The 14677-nt window shown below is 33.6% G+C and overlaps 1 protein-coding gene across 1 annotated transcript; it reads right to left on the reverse strand.

The window, feature by feature from the left end:
• Positions 1-6443: 6443 nt before the first annotated feature.
• LOC103485929 (UPF0481 protein At3g47200-like) lies at positions 6444-12757 on the reverse strand. Its single transcript, XM_017044006.2, has 2 exons — positions 12672-12757; positions 6444-8120 (listed from the first exon to the last, which is right to left on the reverse strand). The coding sequence occupies exon 2, from the start codon at positions 8064-8066 to the stop codon at positions 6636-6638; it is 1431 nt and encodes a 476-aa protein (XP_016899495.2). The 5' UTR covers positions 8067-8120; positions 12672-12757; the 3' UTR covers positions 6444-6635.
• Between the last annotated feature and the right edge of the window lie 1920 nt (positions 12758-14677).

Here is a 14677-nt window from a genome sequence, read left to right on the forward strand (position 1 = left end):
GTAATAAGAATGAAGTGGATTGAAGAAACCATTAGTGGAAGCTTATATGTTCATATCATGTGAGTTTGACAACTTGTTAATATTAGTAGTCTGACATATATATTTTCATAGTAGAAGACAACAAGTATGTAATTGTATGGACATGTAATTATATAACATTGAAACTTAAACCTAAATTTTTTTCATACGTTAAGACTCTTGGTTTTTAATTAGTACACCCAAGGTTACTGAGTTATCAATAGTAGAAAATGAAGAATCACTTAATTTGTATCACAATTGTATCTATATTAGATGACCCTTTGATGATTTGGATAAATTATTTGTTAAGCATGGAAATCATGTAGATATATTTACGAAATTTCCTATCTCATCAGTTTTAAGGATTGTTTCAAGGCCTCTTGGAGCACTCATAAAGTAGTACATTTAAAATCAAAATTGTCGTTAATTGGGACTGGTAATTCTGGAGAACATAATTCATATCTTTCAAATGAAGGTTAGTTTTATTGCTTGAAGAAAGGACAAGCAAGAACACCAAAACTTCTCCATTTTGATTGGACAGGGTAAGCATCGAGACTTTTATCTTACCATGTGTATACATTCTATCTATCATGTCCTCATTGACCACTCACGTTATTCTTTCTCTAATTGGAAAAAAAATATTTGTGATGCCCAGCGGGTGTTTTGGTTTCCTTTTATATTCCTCCATCTAATTTCCTCTCGTTGCAAGTTAGCCAAGAATATTTTTCTATTATTATTATCATTATTATTTTTAAAACAATAGGCTTTATTTACTTATATAGTATCTTTCTTTCTTGTTGCAAAATTTACAATAACATAGTAGAACTCTTGGCTAACTTGTAAATGTGTATCATGAGACCATTAGCGTCCAACATGTGGTGCTTTTTGAAGAAAATCTAAACTTTATGGCATTTTAGTGGAGAAACTCATCTTATTGATCTTTCTTCTAAAAAATTATGTTCCTGTAAACTATTTGTACCTTTAACTTAAAATTGGTGGGAGACTCCCTACCCTAAAAGATCTTTCACAGTAGAAGACACCAAGTTTGTAAAGTTATTTTTCTCTGTGGGACATAATGGCTTTTTTTTTTTTTCTTTTTTTTTTTTTTTTATCAGAAAAGAGTTGTCTTTATACATAGTGATGTGGAGGAGATCATTTGATTTATAGTGGAAACATGGCGAAGGGAAGTCATTAGAATGCTGCTCCATACCCTTTGGTATGCCGATGAAAATTTAAATCTTTTTGTAAAAAAATGCTCTTCTGTAGGAAGAATATGTGAGGGAGATGAAGTTGGCAGATTGTAATGTCACAAGTATCATGTAGCATGCATTCATCAATGGTTGAGGTTGAAGAACCGTTGCCCCATTTGTAAATCATCATCATCAGCTTCCCACCCTTTCAGATGATATAAAACCAAATAGAATTTTATCATCAAATAGTTTCCACTTTCTCATTTATGTTAGGATTCACTGTCTATGGAACTTTATGTTTTTTCTGTACAAATTAAATATGTTTTCATCTCTCCATTCACCAACATACTAAAGCAATTGATCTCAACTCTCTTTATTGATTTCAATGAGAATTGTCCATATAAGTTGATTGGAAATCCATGAAATTATCATTTGTATGAATTAATTCAATTAAAGTAGCTAATTAATTTATTGAAATTTGATTTTATTTTTTATGTTGATATCTAATCCCTATTGAGTTCATCATAAGTGAATTGAAAATTGTGATCTTTGTCGAATGAGTATAAGATGCAATTGCACATATAGTCTTGTAAACAAGAGCACATAAATTGTTATGTTTTATCTTGCACACATCTCGCATACATCTCATACACATCTCGCACATTCCAAACTTGTATTATGCATTTCGAAATCAAATTGGTACCCCTCCTAAGCCAATTGGATTTTTTATAAGCATGTTTAGTAAGTCTCTTAGGTCTTTATGTTTTATCTCGCACACAACTAGCACATTACAAATTTTCACTATGCGTTTTGAAATCAAATCGATACCCCTCCTAAGCCATTTGGATTGTTTTTATGCATGTTTAGTAAGTCTCTTAGGCCTTTATATTTTATCTCGCACACATCTTGCATACATCTCGCACATTCCAAACTTTCACTATACATTTCGAAATCAAATTGCTATCCTTCCTTAGCCATTTAGAGTGTTTTTATGCATGTTTAGTAAGTCTCTTTAGCCCTTATGTTTTCTTGCACACATCTCGCACATTCCAAACTTTTACTATACATTTCAAAATCATCACAAATAAAATAAAAGAAGTTGTATGCTAAAATAAAAACATTAAAATCTGCATGGGTCATTGGGACCCCTCATACGCAACCTGTAATTGACTCCAAAAAAAACTTTTAACTTGAAATTTGCATTATCACAACTAGATATAATTAATAGTTTTCAATCTATTTTATACAGATGACATATAAATATTAAAAAAACTACTTGGTACACAAATGAACATATGTACAAAATGAAGTTAATACAATTTCATTAGATAAACAAAACGTGACCACAAATAAAACATCTTAACAGGTTGTCTACTGGTATATTGGTATTGTGATCACTCTGATGACCCACCACAACTCTTTTGTAGCCACCAATCGCCCTATTTCCTTGGGATCATGTTGAGTTACTACTCGCTGACGAACCTTTGATGAAGACTGAGAGGTGAGAAGCTTAGTACATTATTTGGATGGGCGGGGCAACCGCGCTTACGCGAAAGATAGGAATATAATTTTATTTCTATTTTTATTTTTGGCAGCTAGGACACCTGTAACCTATTTAGACAGTCAAGACATCCGACGTACGTGGCGCACGTTCGCGCAATTCAAACGTTCGTTCGTGAAACGTGTTCCTCCGACGTTCACGCTTTGCCAAACTTTTGCGAAGATCGCTCGCGTCCTCTTCTTCCCGATAAACGCTCTCCTCCACGCACTGCCTACCTCACCACTCTATAAATTGGAGAGAACTCATTCCATCAAAAGACAACAAAAACGTACTCCTTTCTTCCTCTCCTCTCGTCTTCACCTTGTGTTCTGAGCATTTACATAAGCCCTTTGTTTCTATTCCCTGTACTTACGAGTGCACGTTCGTACTGGGAAGCTGTGTTAACCTTGGGGAGAAAACGGTAAATGATTAGCACCATGGTCAGCCGAAATTGCTTTCAGGGCAGTGGTTCGTCACGGCACAGTAATAAATCTGATCGACCTTATTTTCTAACAGTTTTAAGTGTTTGTTAGCTCACGGTGGTCTTAAAGGATTGATGACTTTTATACGAGAATGCAATTAGGAAGAAAAGTTTATGGGATCATCAATATGTTGAATAAATTGTTAATTTTATAGTGATTGTACATGATACACAAGAGATCTATTAGATATAAACATAATAGTTTATGGCTTATTATAATATTTTATGTATATGAATTAAATAAATCTGATCTTAAAGGTTGAAGATTATATTAGAATGGTTTGTAAAGTACAGAACTATTCGTTATAATTGATTGCATTTATCGTCCATTGATTGAGATATATTTTCTGTGAATCTATTTTCGATTGACAGTAGTTGTGCTTGTTAACATTTGTTGTTGTTCATCAAGGTACCAAAGGTAGAGGAGTGGCTTGAAGTTGTATAGTCTCAAATTGCACCTCTCACGTATACTCATTGGGAGAGGAGGTTTTGATTTTTTTCCTTTTACTTTTTCATGTAGGAAATGGAAGGGGTCGACTCTGGTTTATCTTCTAGTGGTGGTTTTGTGTTTAGTAGCTTTTTGATTCTCCATTGCTGTGGAGAGATGATAAGTGCGGTAATGAAAACCAATTCCCACACATAATTTTTCCCCTTTACTCTTTCAATCGTTGATGCTTTTCTAAATGTTGGGGTTTATGAACATCAAATGCCAATGCATGTTCCTTGAATTCGGCTGGGATTTTCCTTTTTGTTTCTTGCTTATTTGCGATCTTTATTATAGATATTGGTTGTTTTGTTTTGTTAATCTGTTTTATTATTATTTATTTGTTAAATTTGGAAGTTTTCCATAAACAACTTCCTAATATTGCCATCCTTTAATAGATGAGGGATGTTTGTTCTAATTGTCGACCTAAATTTGTTGTAGTGTAAGTGAAGTATACCTCAAAGTACGAGGGCTAGTAGAACATTTACATTTTTTTTCAATGTGCTACTCTTTCATATTATCGTTTTATATGTGTATATGTTCATATGATCGGGCTACAAACTTTTAAAGATGAATTGATTTTCTTTTTAGCTAAAACTTGCTAAATTCTATTGTAGGTTGATGCTTCTAGAATTACTTTATAAAACTTACCAATAGACTTCATGAAGTATTTAACACTCGAGAAGACATAATTATTAAGATCAGAATATAATTTAATATTTCCGAGTTTTAGAGTTAGTAATATTATTTATCTTTGTAAATTGAAATTAAGTAGTTGTGGAGAGACATGAATATTCATACTACTCTTATTGGAGTGAATCTAATATAGGAAATGGGAAAAGAGAAATGTGAAAAGAAGTATATTGTCTTACTTGACATATAAAAAGAATCAATTATACAATCTTACTTTGACATGTAAAAAGAATCAAGTATATTATCTTACTTGATACATAAAAAGAGCAAATATACCATCTTACTTGACACGTAAAAAGTGTCAAGTATACTACCTTATTTGACACCTAAAAAGAGTCAAATATACTATCTTAATTGACATGGAAATTAAGTTCGAAAATATATAACTTTACGATGTTTTGGTGTCAAGTAATAGGATTATACCTGATAGTCGATTACTCGACACTTTCTTAAACGTCAAGTATAGGGTTACTTGAAATTGCATGAACGTCAAGTAATCCAATTTTAGTAGTGTATTCTTGAGAAACACAATGGAGAGGTGTTGTGGCACATGCGGTGGGCGCAAAAACTGAGAGCTCAAGTTCATGAAAAGTTTCCTGACGCTCTCTTGTGGCACTACGACACTTAGAAGATCGTGTCATGCATTCATGAGCGTGATCAAAAGCAACATTCTACCACTGTGCTTCGATAAGGGTTATCAAGAGTCGCGATGCTACGTCCTTGTTTTCTATAAATATAGGATAGTCAAATTAGGTTCATTTGTTCGACGATGTTTCATCTTTTTCACACTCTTTCCTTTTTTTTTTTTTCTCCATATTGGCTTGGAATGGTTCTTGGGAGGGTTCTTCCTTTGACTATGGAGCTCATTATGGGCTGAGGTACTCTTCTAACTAGAATTAATGTAACTTTTCCCTCTCAGTTTAGTTGATTGTGAGGATTTCTACTTAAACACTTGTTTATGAGTTCTCATTCTATAATGATTGCTTATGATTTGTATATTCCTTGTGTTGATCGGCCATTAATGTACTGTTTATGTGATTCATTGCTCATGTTTAATCTTGGGGCTATGAACATTTAGGGACACTAGATTATTACATTAACTTGCTTAAAGGTGAACTTGACACATAAAGTAGTCATGAATGTATTTGCATTATTTATCCTTCAACTTTGTTTTCCGGTCTCTATGTTTGTTTGTTTTTAGCTTGCCTAACTATTTAGAGAATAAAAAAAAAAGTAAAATCTTAACTTTATGACTCTGTTGTGTGTTGTGATGTGTGTTATCGTTTGTGAATCTACTTCTCCATTTTTTTTCGTTATTTCAATAATTTTACCTACTTACTTTTATTACTTTTAATGATTTTTTGTAGGTCGTTGGTGAAGGAATATCAATGCAATGTCTAGACCACGAACACCACTAAGTTGGAGTCAATTTGATTTTTGATATTAACATATTTTGTAATCTACAATGTTTAATTATGTTTTGTTCACCTCCAAATGTATTGCATTACTATATTTCCTTTTTTGACAATACAAATATTGTATGAATGTTTATTTGTATATATACATTTTGATTATGTGGAACACAATAATAGCAATATGATCATATTTGGATAATCTACAATAGATGCAACAATAGCTCTAAAGCTATAGTGTATTAAGATAAGATAGAATATGTTTACTTGATATACTATATACCACATCCATAGCTATCATGGTAATATTAGAAAATATATTAAATAATCATCGATAAATGCACGATAACGTATTATACAATGCAAAAGGAGAAAGAATAAAAGGAAAGAAACGTATATTTTGAATTAGATGTTAAGTTAAAAAAAGGATAAAATACTGTACAGAAATATAGATTAGTATAGCTTGAAAAACATTGGTAAATATAGTACGTTAAAGTTTAACAAGATAGAAAGAGGTGAGAAGTTTTAGAGAGAGACAGAGTGAAGAAGATAAGAGAGAGAGAGAGCTTTCCAACCTCTGATTAATACATGAGAATACAAAACATTCTTAGATAATAACTCTCTCTAGGCAAAGGCTAAAGAGCCCAATGGGCTGCTTAATTTTATTCAATAGAAAATGAACATCAGTGAATAAATATATCATTAAGTCATAACATATAATTATATAAAACACAATAGTAAGGATGATAATAATAATAATATCGAAACACGCACACTCTTATATAACACAATTAAAGACAAGGGATATAGGTTTGAGTTAGGTAGGAAATGCAGAGATGGCAGAGAAAATGGTTTGAAGAAGGGTGAGAATAAGGAGGAGTGCTCCTGCAAAGAATGAGATAATAGCCCATGGTGTATTGAAATAGTTATGTATGAGTGAGGCCATCGCCCTGTTCCACCATTCATCGCAATGCTCACATAAATTGTTGATGATTTCAGTGTATGGGGAAGATTTTGAAATTGTCACATATTTACATAGGTCGTTAAATAGATCTGAAACTTCTTTATCGCTGCCGCCAATTGAGTTGTTTATGACTCCCACTTTCACAAGTAAACGCACATCTTTTTCTGTACTTATCAAATGATCCAGAAATAAGATATATTCGATAACACATGTCTTCTTCTTCGATGGATCAGAAAATTGCTCAAATGCTATTAGGTTTCGCATAAGGATCTCAAAGCTGTCATGAATATTTAAGTGCGGGATTTCCAAAACTCCACTTTTGAAGGTAATGCTGGTTATAGATTTGGGATTTTCTGCTTTCTTTATGGTTACACCAGCCTCCCAAAGCTCAGTTATGGATGGAGGCATCTGCCTCTTTTCCCTCTTTTTTTTCTTTTCGTTCTTCGCACAGTGGATCATCTTATTCCAAAAATCACAAAAGTATGGGTGGATGAAACTTACATGACTCTTCTTCTTTCCATAATTTTCCTCCTGCTGCTTATTGTACGTCATATCATAAAGGGGTTGTGGGAAGTAGAAATTTAAATAATCGACAAAGTGTTTTGGTTCTATATCACACGGGTCGTGCATAGAAGAAAATGTATATATATCAGAAATCCCAGAAATTCTTGCAATAACTAGTCCAGGGAAGCAAGGATTTGGGGTTATGGGTAAAAGGTAAGCCAATCTTTGAAGAAGAAACAAAGGAAGTTGATTTTCCAACTTTATCAAATCAATATATATGTCAAATATTAATCCTATGTAGAAACTTGGATCGAGAAGAAAATCTATTATAAAGCAAGCATCTACAAGCATCATTATAATGAACTCCTCCTCTTTCATGTTTATGGATGATGCATAGCTATTCCAAACTTGTTTCGTCCAACAATGAGATGTTTTTACAATGTGCTTCAGTGTTCCAGCTTTCAGGATTCCCTTCAACGATTCTTGACTATATTCATAATCTCTATTGATCATACGATATAGAAATTTAATGAAAGCTCGAAACTTATATTGTTCATTGGCTTTCAAATTCTCTTGAGTCTTATAGTGATAAGGACCAATGGAAATAAATTGAGGGAGATAGACTTTAGGATTCATCTCGCGTTGTTGTTTGGGAACTCGATAGATGCTGCTTTCTTTATGAAGGGGAGGCAGTTTTTCCAACATCTCTCCCATGGATTTCTCAACTTTATCACAAATATCAAAGTTTACTTCATCAATCTCCTCACCAATTGCTTCCATATTGTAACAGTTTTTGCTTGATGATTATGCCACAATCTTGTTATCGGATATCATCTACACTTAGAAAGAAAAAACCTACATTTACAAATCTCCTTCGCCCACACAGACACACACACACATATATACATATATATTTTAAAAAAAAAAAAACCCAACTATTGAATAAAAAAAATTGGAAGTTTGTTTTCAGTTTTTATTTTCAAAATCTTACTATTTAATATTTGAATGTTAAGGTCTATTATTTAATTTTAAAGAATTAGAAATAAGTGAAATTATTGCATCAGATGACAAAAATATTTAGAACAATACAACTTATAGTACATTATTTTATTATATTACGAATATGGCAAATAAAACAAGTAATTAGCAACATCAAACGGTTATCGGATGACTATCAGAGAGCTAACATAGGGTTATCCGCTTTTAAATTTGATACGATACTTTTGTAATTTAGAAAATATGGTCACATGGACCCTATTATTATAATTTTTTTTGCTATTTTTGGAAGCATCCCTTATAATTAGTTTCGGATTTTTTTTTTTAATAATGCATTTTAAAAAAGTAATGTCAAAAATAGGGTGGAAGGCAAACTATTTACAAAAATAGAGTGATTTTGTGGAAGTCATGTACCATGTACACGAGTTTGCTAGAAAATCGTATACGGGGTCCACGACTTCCATGCGTGGACCCCACTTCCTCCTTTTTTTTAATTCAAAGATATTCTATATATAGTATTTAATACGTGGGTCCCACACATATTAAATATATATTTATATATTTATCTATTTATTATTTAATACGTGGGCCCCACAAGTTATTTATTTTTAAATTTAAATATATTATATATTTATATATTTATTGTAACATTTAATATATATATATATATATTATATTTTGGGTTTTCAATGAATGTATTAAACTTCTTAAAACAAAATTAAACAAACTCAATCTTTTGGATTTCTATTCTACCAAATTTCGTTATTCGGACTAAGCTAAGCAGATAAAAGATGAAAAATATGTAAAAAAATTTGGGAATATTTTTTTTAATAATGCATTTTAAAAAAATAATATCAAAAATAGGGTACGAGGCAAACTATTGACAAAAATAGATGTATTATTAAAAAAAATATTCCTAAATTTTGTTGGATTTTATTGATATAAATTTGATGTATATATAGAATACTATTGTCTTAATTTTTTTAAGCTCGTTTACTTATTTTTCATCTTTTATCTACTTAGCTTAGTCCGAATAACGAAATTTGGTAGAATAGAAATCCAAAAGATTGAGTTTGTTTAATTTCGTTTTAAGAAAATTAATGCATTTATTAAAAATCCAAAATAATATATATATATATATATATATATATATATATATATATATATATATATATATATATATTAATTAATTAAATGTTACATAAATATATAAATATATAATGTATTTAAATTTAAAAATAAATAACTTGTGGGGCCCACATATTAAATAATAAATAAATAAATATATAAATATATATTTAATATGGTGGGACCCACGTGTAACGACCCAACTCCTTATGCTGAATCGAAGTCATTACTAAATATAGAACAAGTGGTTTAAGTCTAAAAATTTTATTAAAACGCATACGGTTTAAGAAATTCATTTATAAAAACATAAACAAGGTAGTCATGCAAAAATGTAAGAACGTTCTGAAATCCTACTCGGGCCCTATCTACATAAAAGATAGTGAAAAATAAAAAGTACTCAAACTCAAATGCTAAAATCTGAAATAAGAAATAAGCGGAAGCGGTAGTCCCTATGGCCCTCCTCGGTCTCACTTCGGGTCGCTCGCCAGCTTGCCCTTGCCCTTGCCTCGTCCTCTACCTGAAAACATAAAATGGAGAGAATGAGTATAAAAATACTCAGTAAGGGACCCACTACTAGTCCCACTAGGTGCCTGTTAACTTCCTGTTAGAGTCCTGATAACTGGTACCCAATCTCTGGCACGTTCCCGAACACGTGCAATCATGCGCTCCCGTAGGAACGTAACTCTGGTCTTCGGTGCCCGGGGACACCTAGGACAGTCGGGATGCGAGGACCCCGTCGAGTCACTCGAGTCATGTCTATATCATGCTAGACTGGCGTCCCGTCGGACCACACAGTCCTCAATAGGTGGTGATCCCGAAGGACACCCATGCAGGTACGACTCTAACAGAATCGAGCTAACAGGTACCCTAATTGCAGTATACATACACATGGCATCAGCATATAACATGTCACATAAATCATTTCTACACTCTCCGTCCCGACATTCGTCGTAACCATAATAGATCTTGCCACACATAACAGGCTATAGCACAACTATATCGTCATTTGCATCATACTAACATTTATTTCAGGCATCATACTGTCAAATTCTCAATATGCAACATAGGGCATACACAGTCTCATACTTCAAACATGAAACTAGTAGTAGAATCTCTTACCTGGAGATCTACTTGTCGCGTCCTAACCGCGAGGCAGTACGCTTTCCAAGCGACGAAGTCCTAACTGTTTAATAAGTCAAAGTTCGTAAATAGGTCGCCAACGACTAACGGTTCGAGACTCAATTGAAATGACTTACCCTAGAAGGAGGTTGCAGTGCTCGAGCCCCTACTGAAGAAATCCCGCGCTGCAGTAATTTCTTGGTCCAAGACGTCCCTTGAGGAAAATAATTTAATTTAGATCCACATTAATTTAACTAACGTCCGAGCACGGAGTCTTACCGAAAAAACCACAACAATTAATTAGATTACCAAAATATAGGTGGATGGAGCCAAGTTAGTCCTGGCGGCTCGGCTGGAAGAAGACAGGATCGGCTCGGCTTGGGCAGACGCGGCTCGGCTCGGTACAGGAATTTCGCGTGCGGCTCGGCTTGCAACAGGGGGAGACGCGGCTCGGCTTGCGACAGGGGGAGACGCGGCTCGGCTTGCAACAGGGGAGACGCGGCTCGGCTACACAAAAGCGCGCGGCGCGGCTTCTCACGCGGGCGCGGCTCACGCACGGGTGCACGCGGGCGCGGGTCGGGTTTCCGGAAAGTGGCGCGCGTCGGTTCGGGTCGCGGGGCGGGTCTTCGGTCGGACCTTTGCGCGCGAGGCTCCGGCTTCCGGATTTCGGGCGGCGCGGCGGCTGCTGGTGGTCCGGCTACCGCGGCTTCGCTCGGCGACGGCTACCGACTGGCGTTTCGGCTGCGCTTGCGTCGGATCGGAGCGGCGCGCCTCGGCTGGCTGACGGGTTGGCTGCGGACGCGCGGAGGCGGCTTCGACTCGGCTTCGGCGTGCGAGAGACGGCTGCTCCGACGGACGCTCGGCTGCGCAGATCGGCTTGGACGATTCTCCCGGCGCGGCTGGAAGCTCGGCGACGGCTCGGTTGCGACTGCGGCTCGGCTGCGCTGCTGAACAGAGAAGGGTGCTTGGCGGCTCGGGTTCGCGGCGGCGGCGGCGGCGGCGGCGGCGGCTAGGGTTTCAATAGGAAAATTTTTCCCCCTTTTTCTTTCTTTGAAAATTTTCCTCTTCCTCTTTACGCACGAGTCCCAAGGCCTCTTTTTAAAAGAAATAAAAATAATAAAAGAAATCTTTAAAACCCTCTTTCCTCTCTCCTCAAATAATCACCTTTGACCCTTTCCAAGGCCATTTATTTGTTAAGCCAATAATTTATTTCACCCCCTAACTTCAAAATTAATACATAAAAAACTTTAGTTTAATACTAATAATAAACACACTTTAGTATTAATATTAATGGTCACAACAAAAGGAAACCGAAATTGTTGGGCGTTACACCACGTATTAAATACTAAATAAATAAATATATATATTGAATATCTTTGAATTAAAAAAGAAAGGAGTGGGGTCCACGCGTTGAAATCGTGGACCCCGTCTACGGTTTCCTAGCAAAGTCGTGTCGGGGTACACGACTTCCACAAAATCACTCTATTTTTGTCAATAGTTTGCCTCCTACCCTATTTTTGACATTACTTTTTTAAAATGCATTATTAAAAAAAAAAGATTCAGTATTTTTACTATTTTTTATCTCACTATTTAGATTCTAAATTGGAAAATTTTCATAAATATAACAACAAAAATTTTTATGGTGCGTAACAAAATGAAAAGCTCAAGAAGATGACCATTTTTTTTTAAATATTCGAGGTTCGTCCTTCATTTTCATAGTTTCTCTTTTTTTTTTATATGATTTTTTTAAATGTGATTTTTTTCTATCGTCTTTTTTTTCTTTATGCCATTTTTTCCGTCATATTTTTTAGGAAACGAAAGTTTTGGATTAAAAATAAAGTTAGAAATTGAAAAATAGTTTAAAAAAGGAAAACAACACATTCAAAAAGCTTCATCCTTCATCCAAGATAGCGGCATTGGTATAGCTAATCTCATCACAGAAAAAGTGAAAAAACTTGAAGGAACTCAAGGTGGTTGTAACTAAGTTTGCTCGAAAGGAATGGAAAGCAAAGTCTAAACCGTATTGAAAATTTTAAAATGATGTAAACTCTGTCAAAAGTTGGATGGAAATAAGGGTAAAATTATATTATATTTGCCTACACAAATTTGGGTGGAAATGAAGGAGAGAGTGAAAAGTTGTACCTTAGCCAATCAATTGAAAGGGATGATCAAATAATATAATAATTGTTTGCTGCCGGATGACTAAAGAGATCAGAAGAAAACGTGAAGGAATTTGCCACTAAAGATGAAGTAAGCCATAGGCTATATATAGAAAAAAGAAAAAAAAACACACACACACCCAAAAGCAGCAAAAGTAAGAGAGTGAAGAAAATATATTAGACAAGTATGGTTTAAAATGAAAAAGGATACATTCATTTGAGATCATTTGTTTAACTAATCTCATGTTTACCAAATAGAATGAAAAGTGGTATAATTGAAAGAAATGTTTATAAAATTTCATTGATAGTTCAAATATAATAGACATCAATCGTAAATGTAATTTGATTATTTTTTATCGCGTTTATTTAAAGTGAGTGAATTTTTTTGTCAAATTAAACTGTTATGATTATGGTTACCTTTATCTCTAATTGTCAAAAACTGTAACGATAACGATAACAATAAGTGTATCAAAATTTGTTGTTATTGTTATGGTTATTTTTACTTTTTCTCGTGGTCAAATTTATAATGATAATGGTAACTATAATAGTAATTATGTCAAAATTTATTGTTATGGTCATGGTTACCTTTATGGTTAGAGGGTAACATTAAATGTGCAAAAATTTACATGGTTACATTTATTTCTCATGGCCAAATATAGTAACTGGAAGACATAATTTTCGGATTCAACAACCTGCTCATCAATCAGATTACAACTTTTTGTTTTTACATATTTGGACCTGGCCTCACGTGTTAATATTGATGCAGAATACAAGCAAACAACAACAAGCGTAATTAACATGGGGTCTACTTTTTAAATCACCATTGATTTGTTTCGATTGAATAGGGATAAACATTGTTGTAATGAAATTTCATTGATGGGCCAAATCGTAATCAGTTTGAATCGAAAAGCGTAATTAGATTGCTTTTAATCTCGTCTATTTTAGAATTATAAAGTTGTCACATTCATTGTTATTTTTACATGTCCTTACTGTTATCGTTATCGTTACTACCAGCATAATATGTTATATTTATGGTTAGTGTTGTTACGGTTATTGTGATGGTTAGATTTAGTAGTAATGATAATGAAAACAAAGACCATAATAGTAACCATAAATGTAGTAGATTTGTAATTCTAATATATTGTAACAGTAAAGATAATGGTTAGTGGGGTCTAAGGAAATCTCAAATACAATTAGCCTTTGCCAAAGTGGTTATTCCAATAAGAAAAGGAAAAAAGTGTTCCTCCCCAGAATTAACGTGTGAGGCACGAGAATCAAATGTTTGATTTTGAGATTTGGGTTTGAAGCTATACTAATATTTACATAAATAACCCTAATAATGTAGAATGAAGAAGAAGTAATAATATGATGAAATTAATATTATGAATACAAGATAGAATAAATCACATAGAAAAATAAGAAAAAGAAGTGCGTGTAACAAAAACAAAAAATTCATAAAACTAGTAAATTTTTTTTTTTAAATTCCTAGTTTTTCCTTAATATTGCGAACGATTCGTCACTTCTCTTTTTTCTTTGGCTTCTTTACAATTTATTCATCTCCTCTTCTAGAGTTTTTTCTTCTATTTTTATTAATTCTTCTTTTTCTTTCTTTTTTCATCTTCTCTTGAATTCTTCCAGCTTCCTCTTCCAGAATATCAAAATTGTATAAATATCACTTTGATATGATCTAAACGACGGCTTACCTAGTTAACAGATCATTTAGATTTGAAGCTCATTTCCCATCTTTTAAAAAATAACTACACAATTGTGTGAATATTTTCTAAACACTTGCTTACATAGTCAACACGACCGTTTAGCATGGTTAATATGATCGTTTAGATTTGAAACATTTTTTCCATCATTAAAAAAACCTACACGATCGTGTTGATACTACCTATAAGATCGTATATCATTTCCTACACAATCACATATCACATTTATAATATATGTGATATAACGAGATATTGATATATAGATATATCAGAATAT

The sequence above is a fragment of the Cucumis melo genome, chromosome 5 (genome assembly GCF_025177605.1).
Source record: "Cucumis melo cultivar AY chromosome 5, USDA_Cmelo_AY_1.0, whole genome shotgun sequence".
NCBI classification, from domain to species: Eukaryota; Viridiplantae; Streptophyta; class Magnoliopsida; order Cucurbitales; family Cucurbitaceae; genus Cucumis; species Cucumis melo.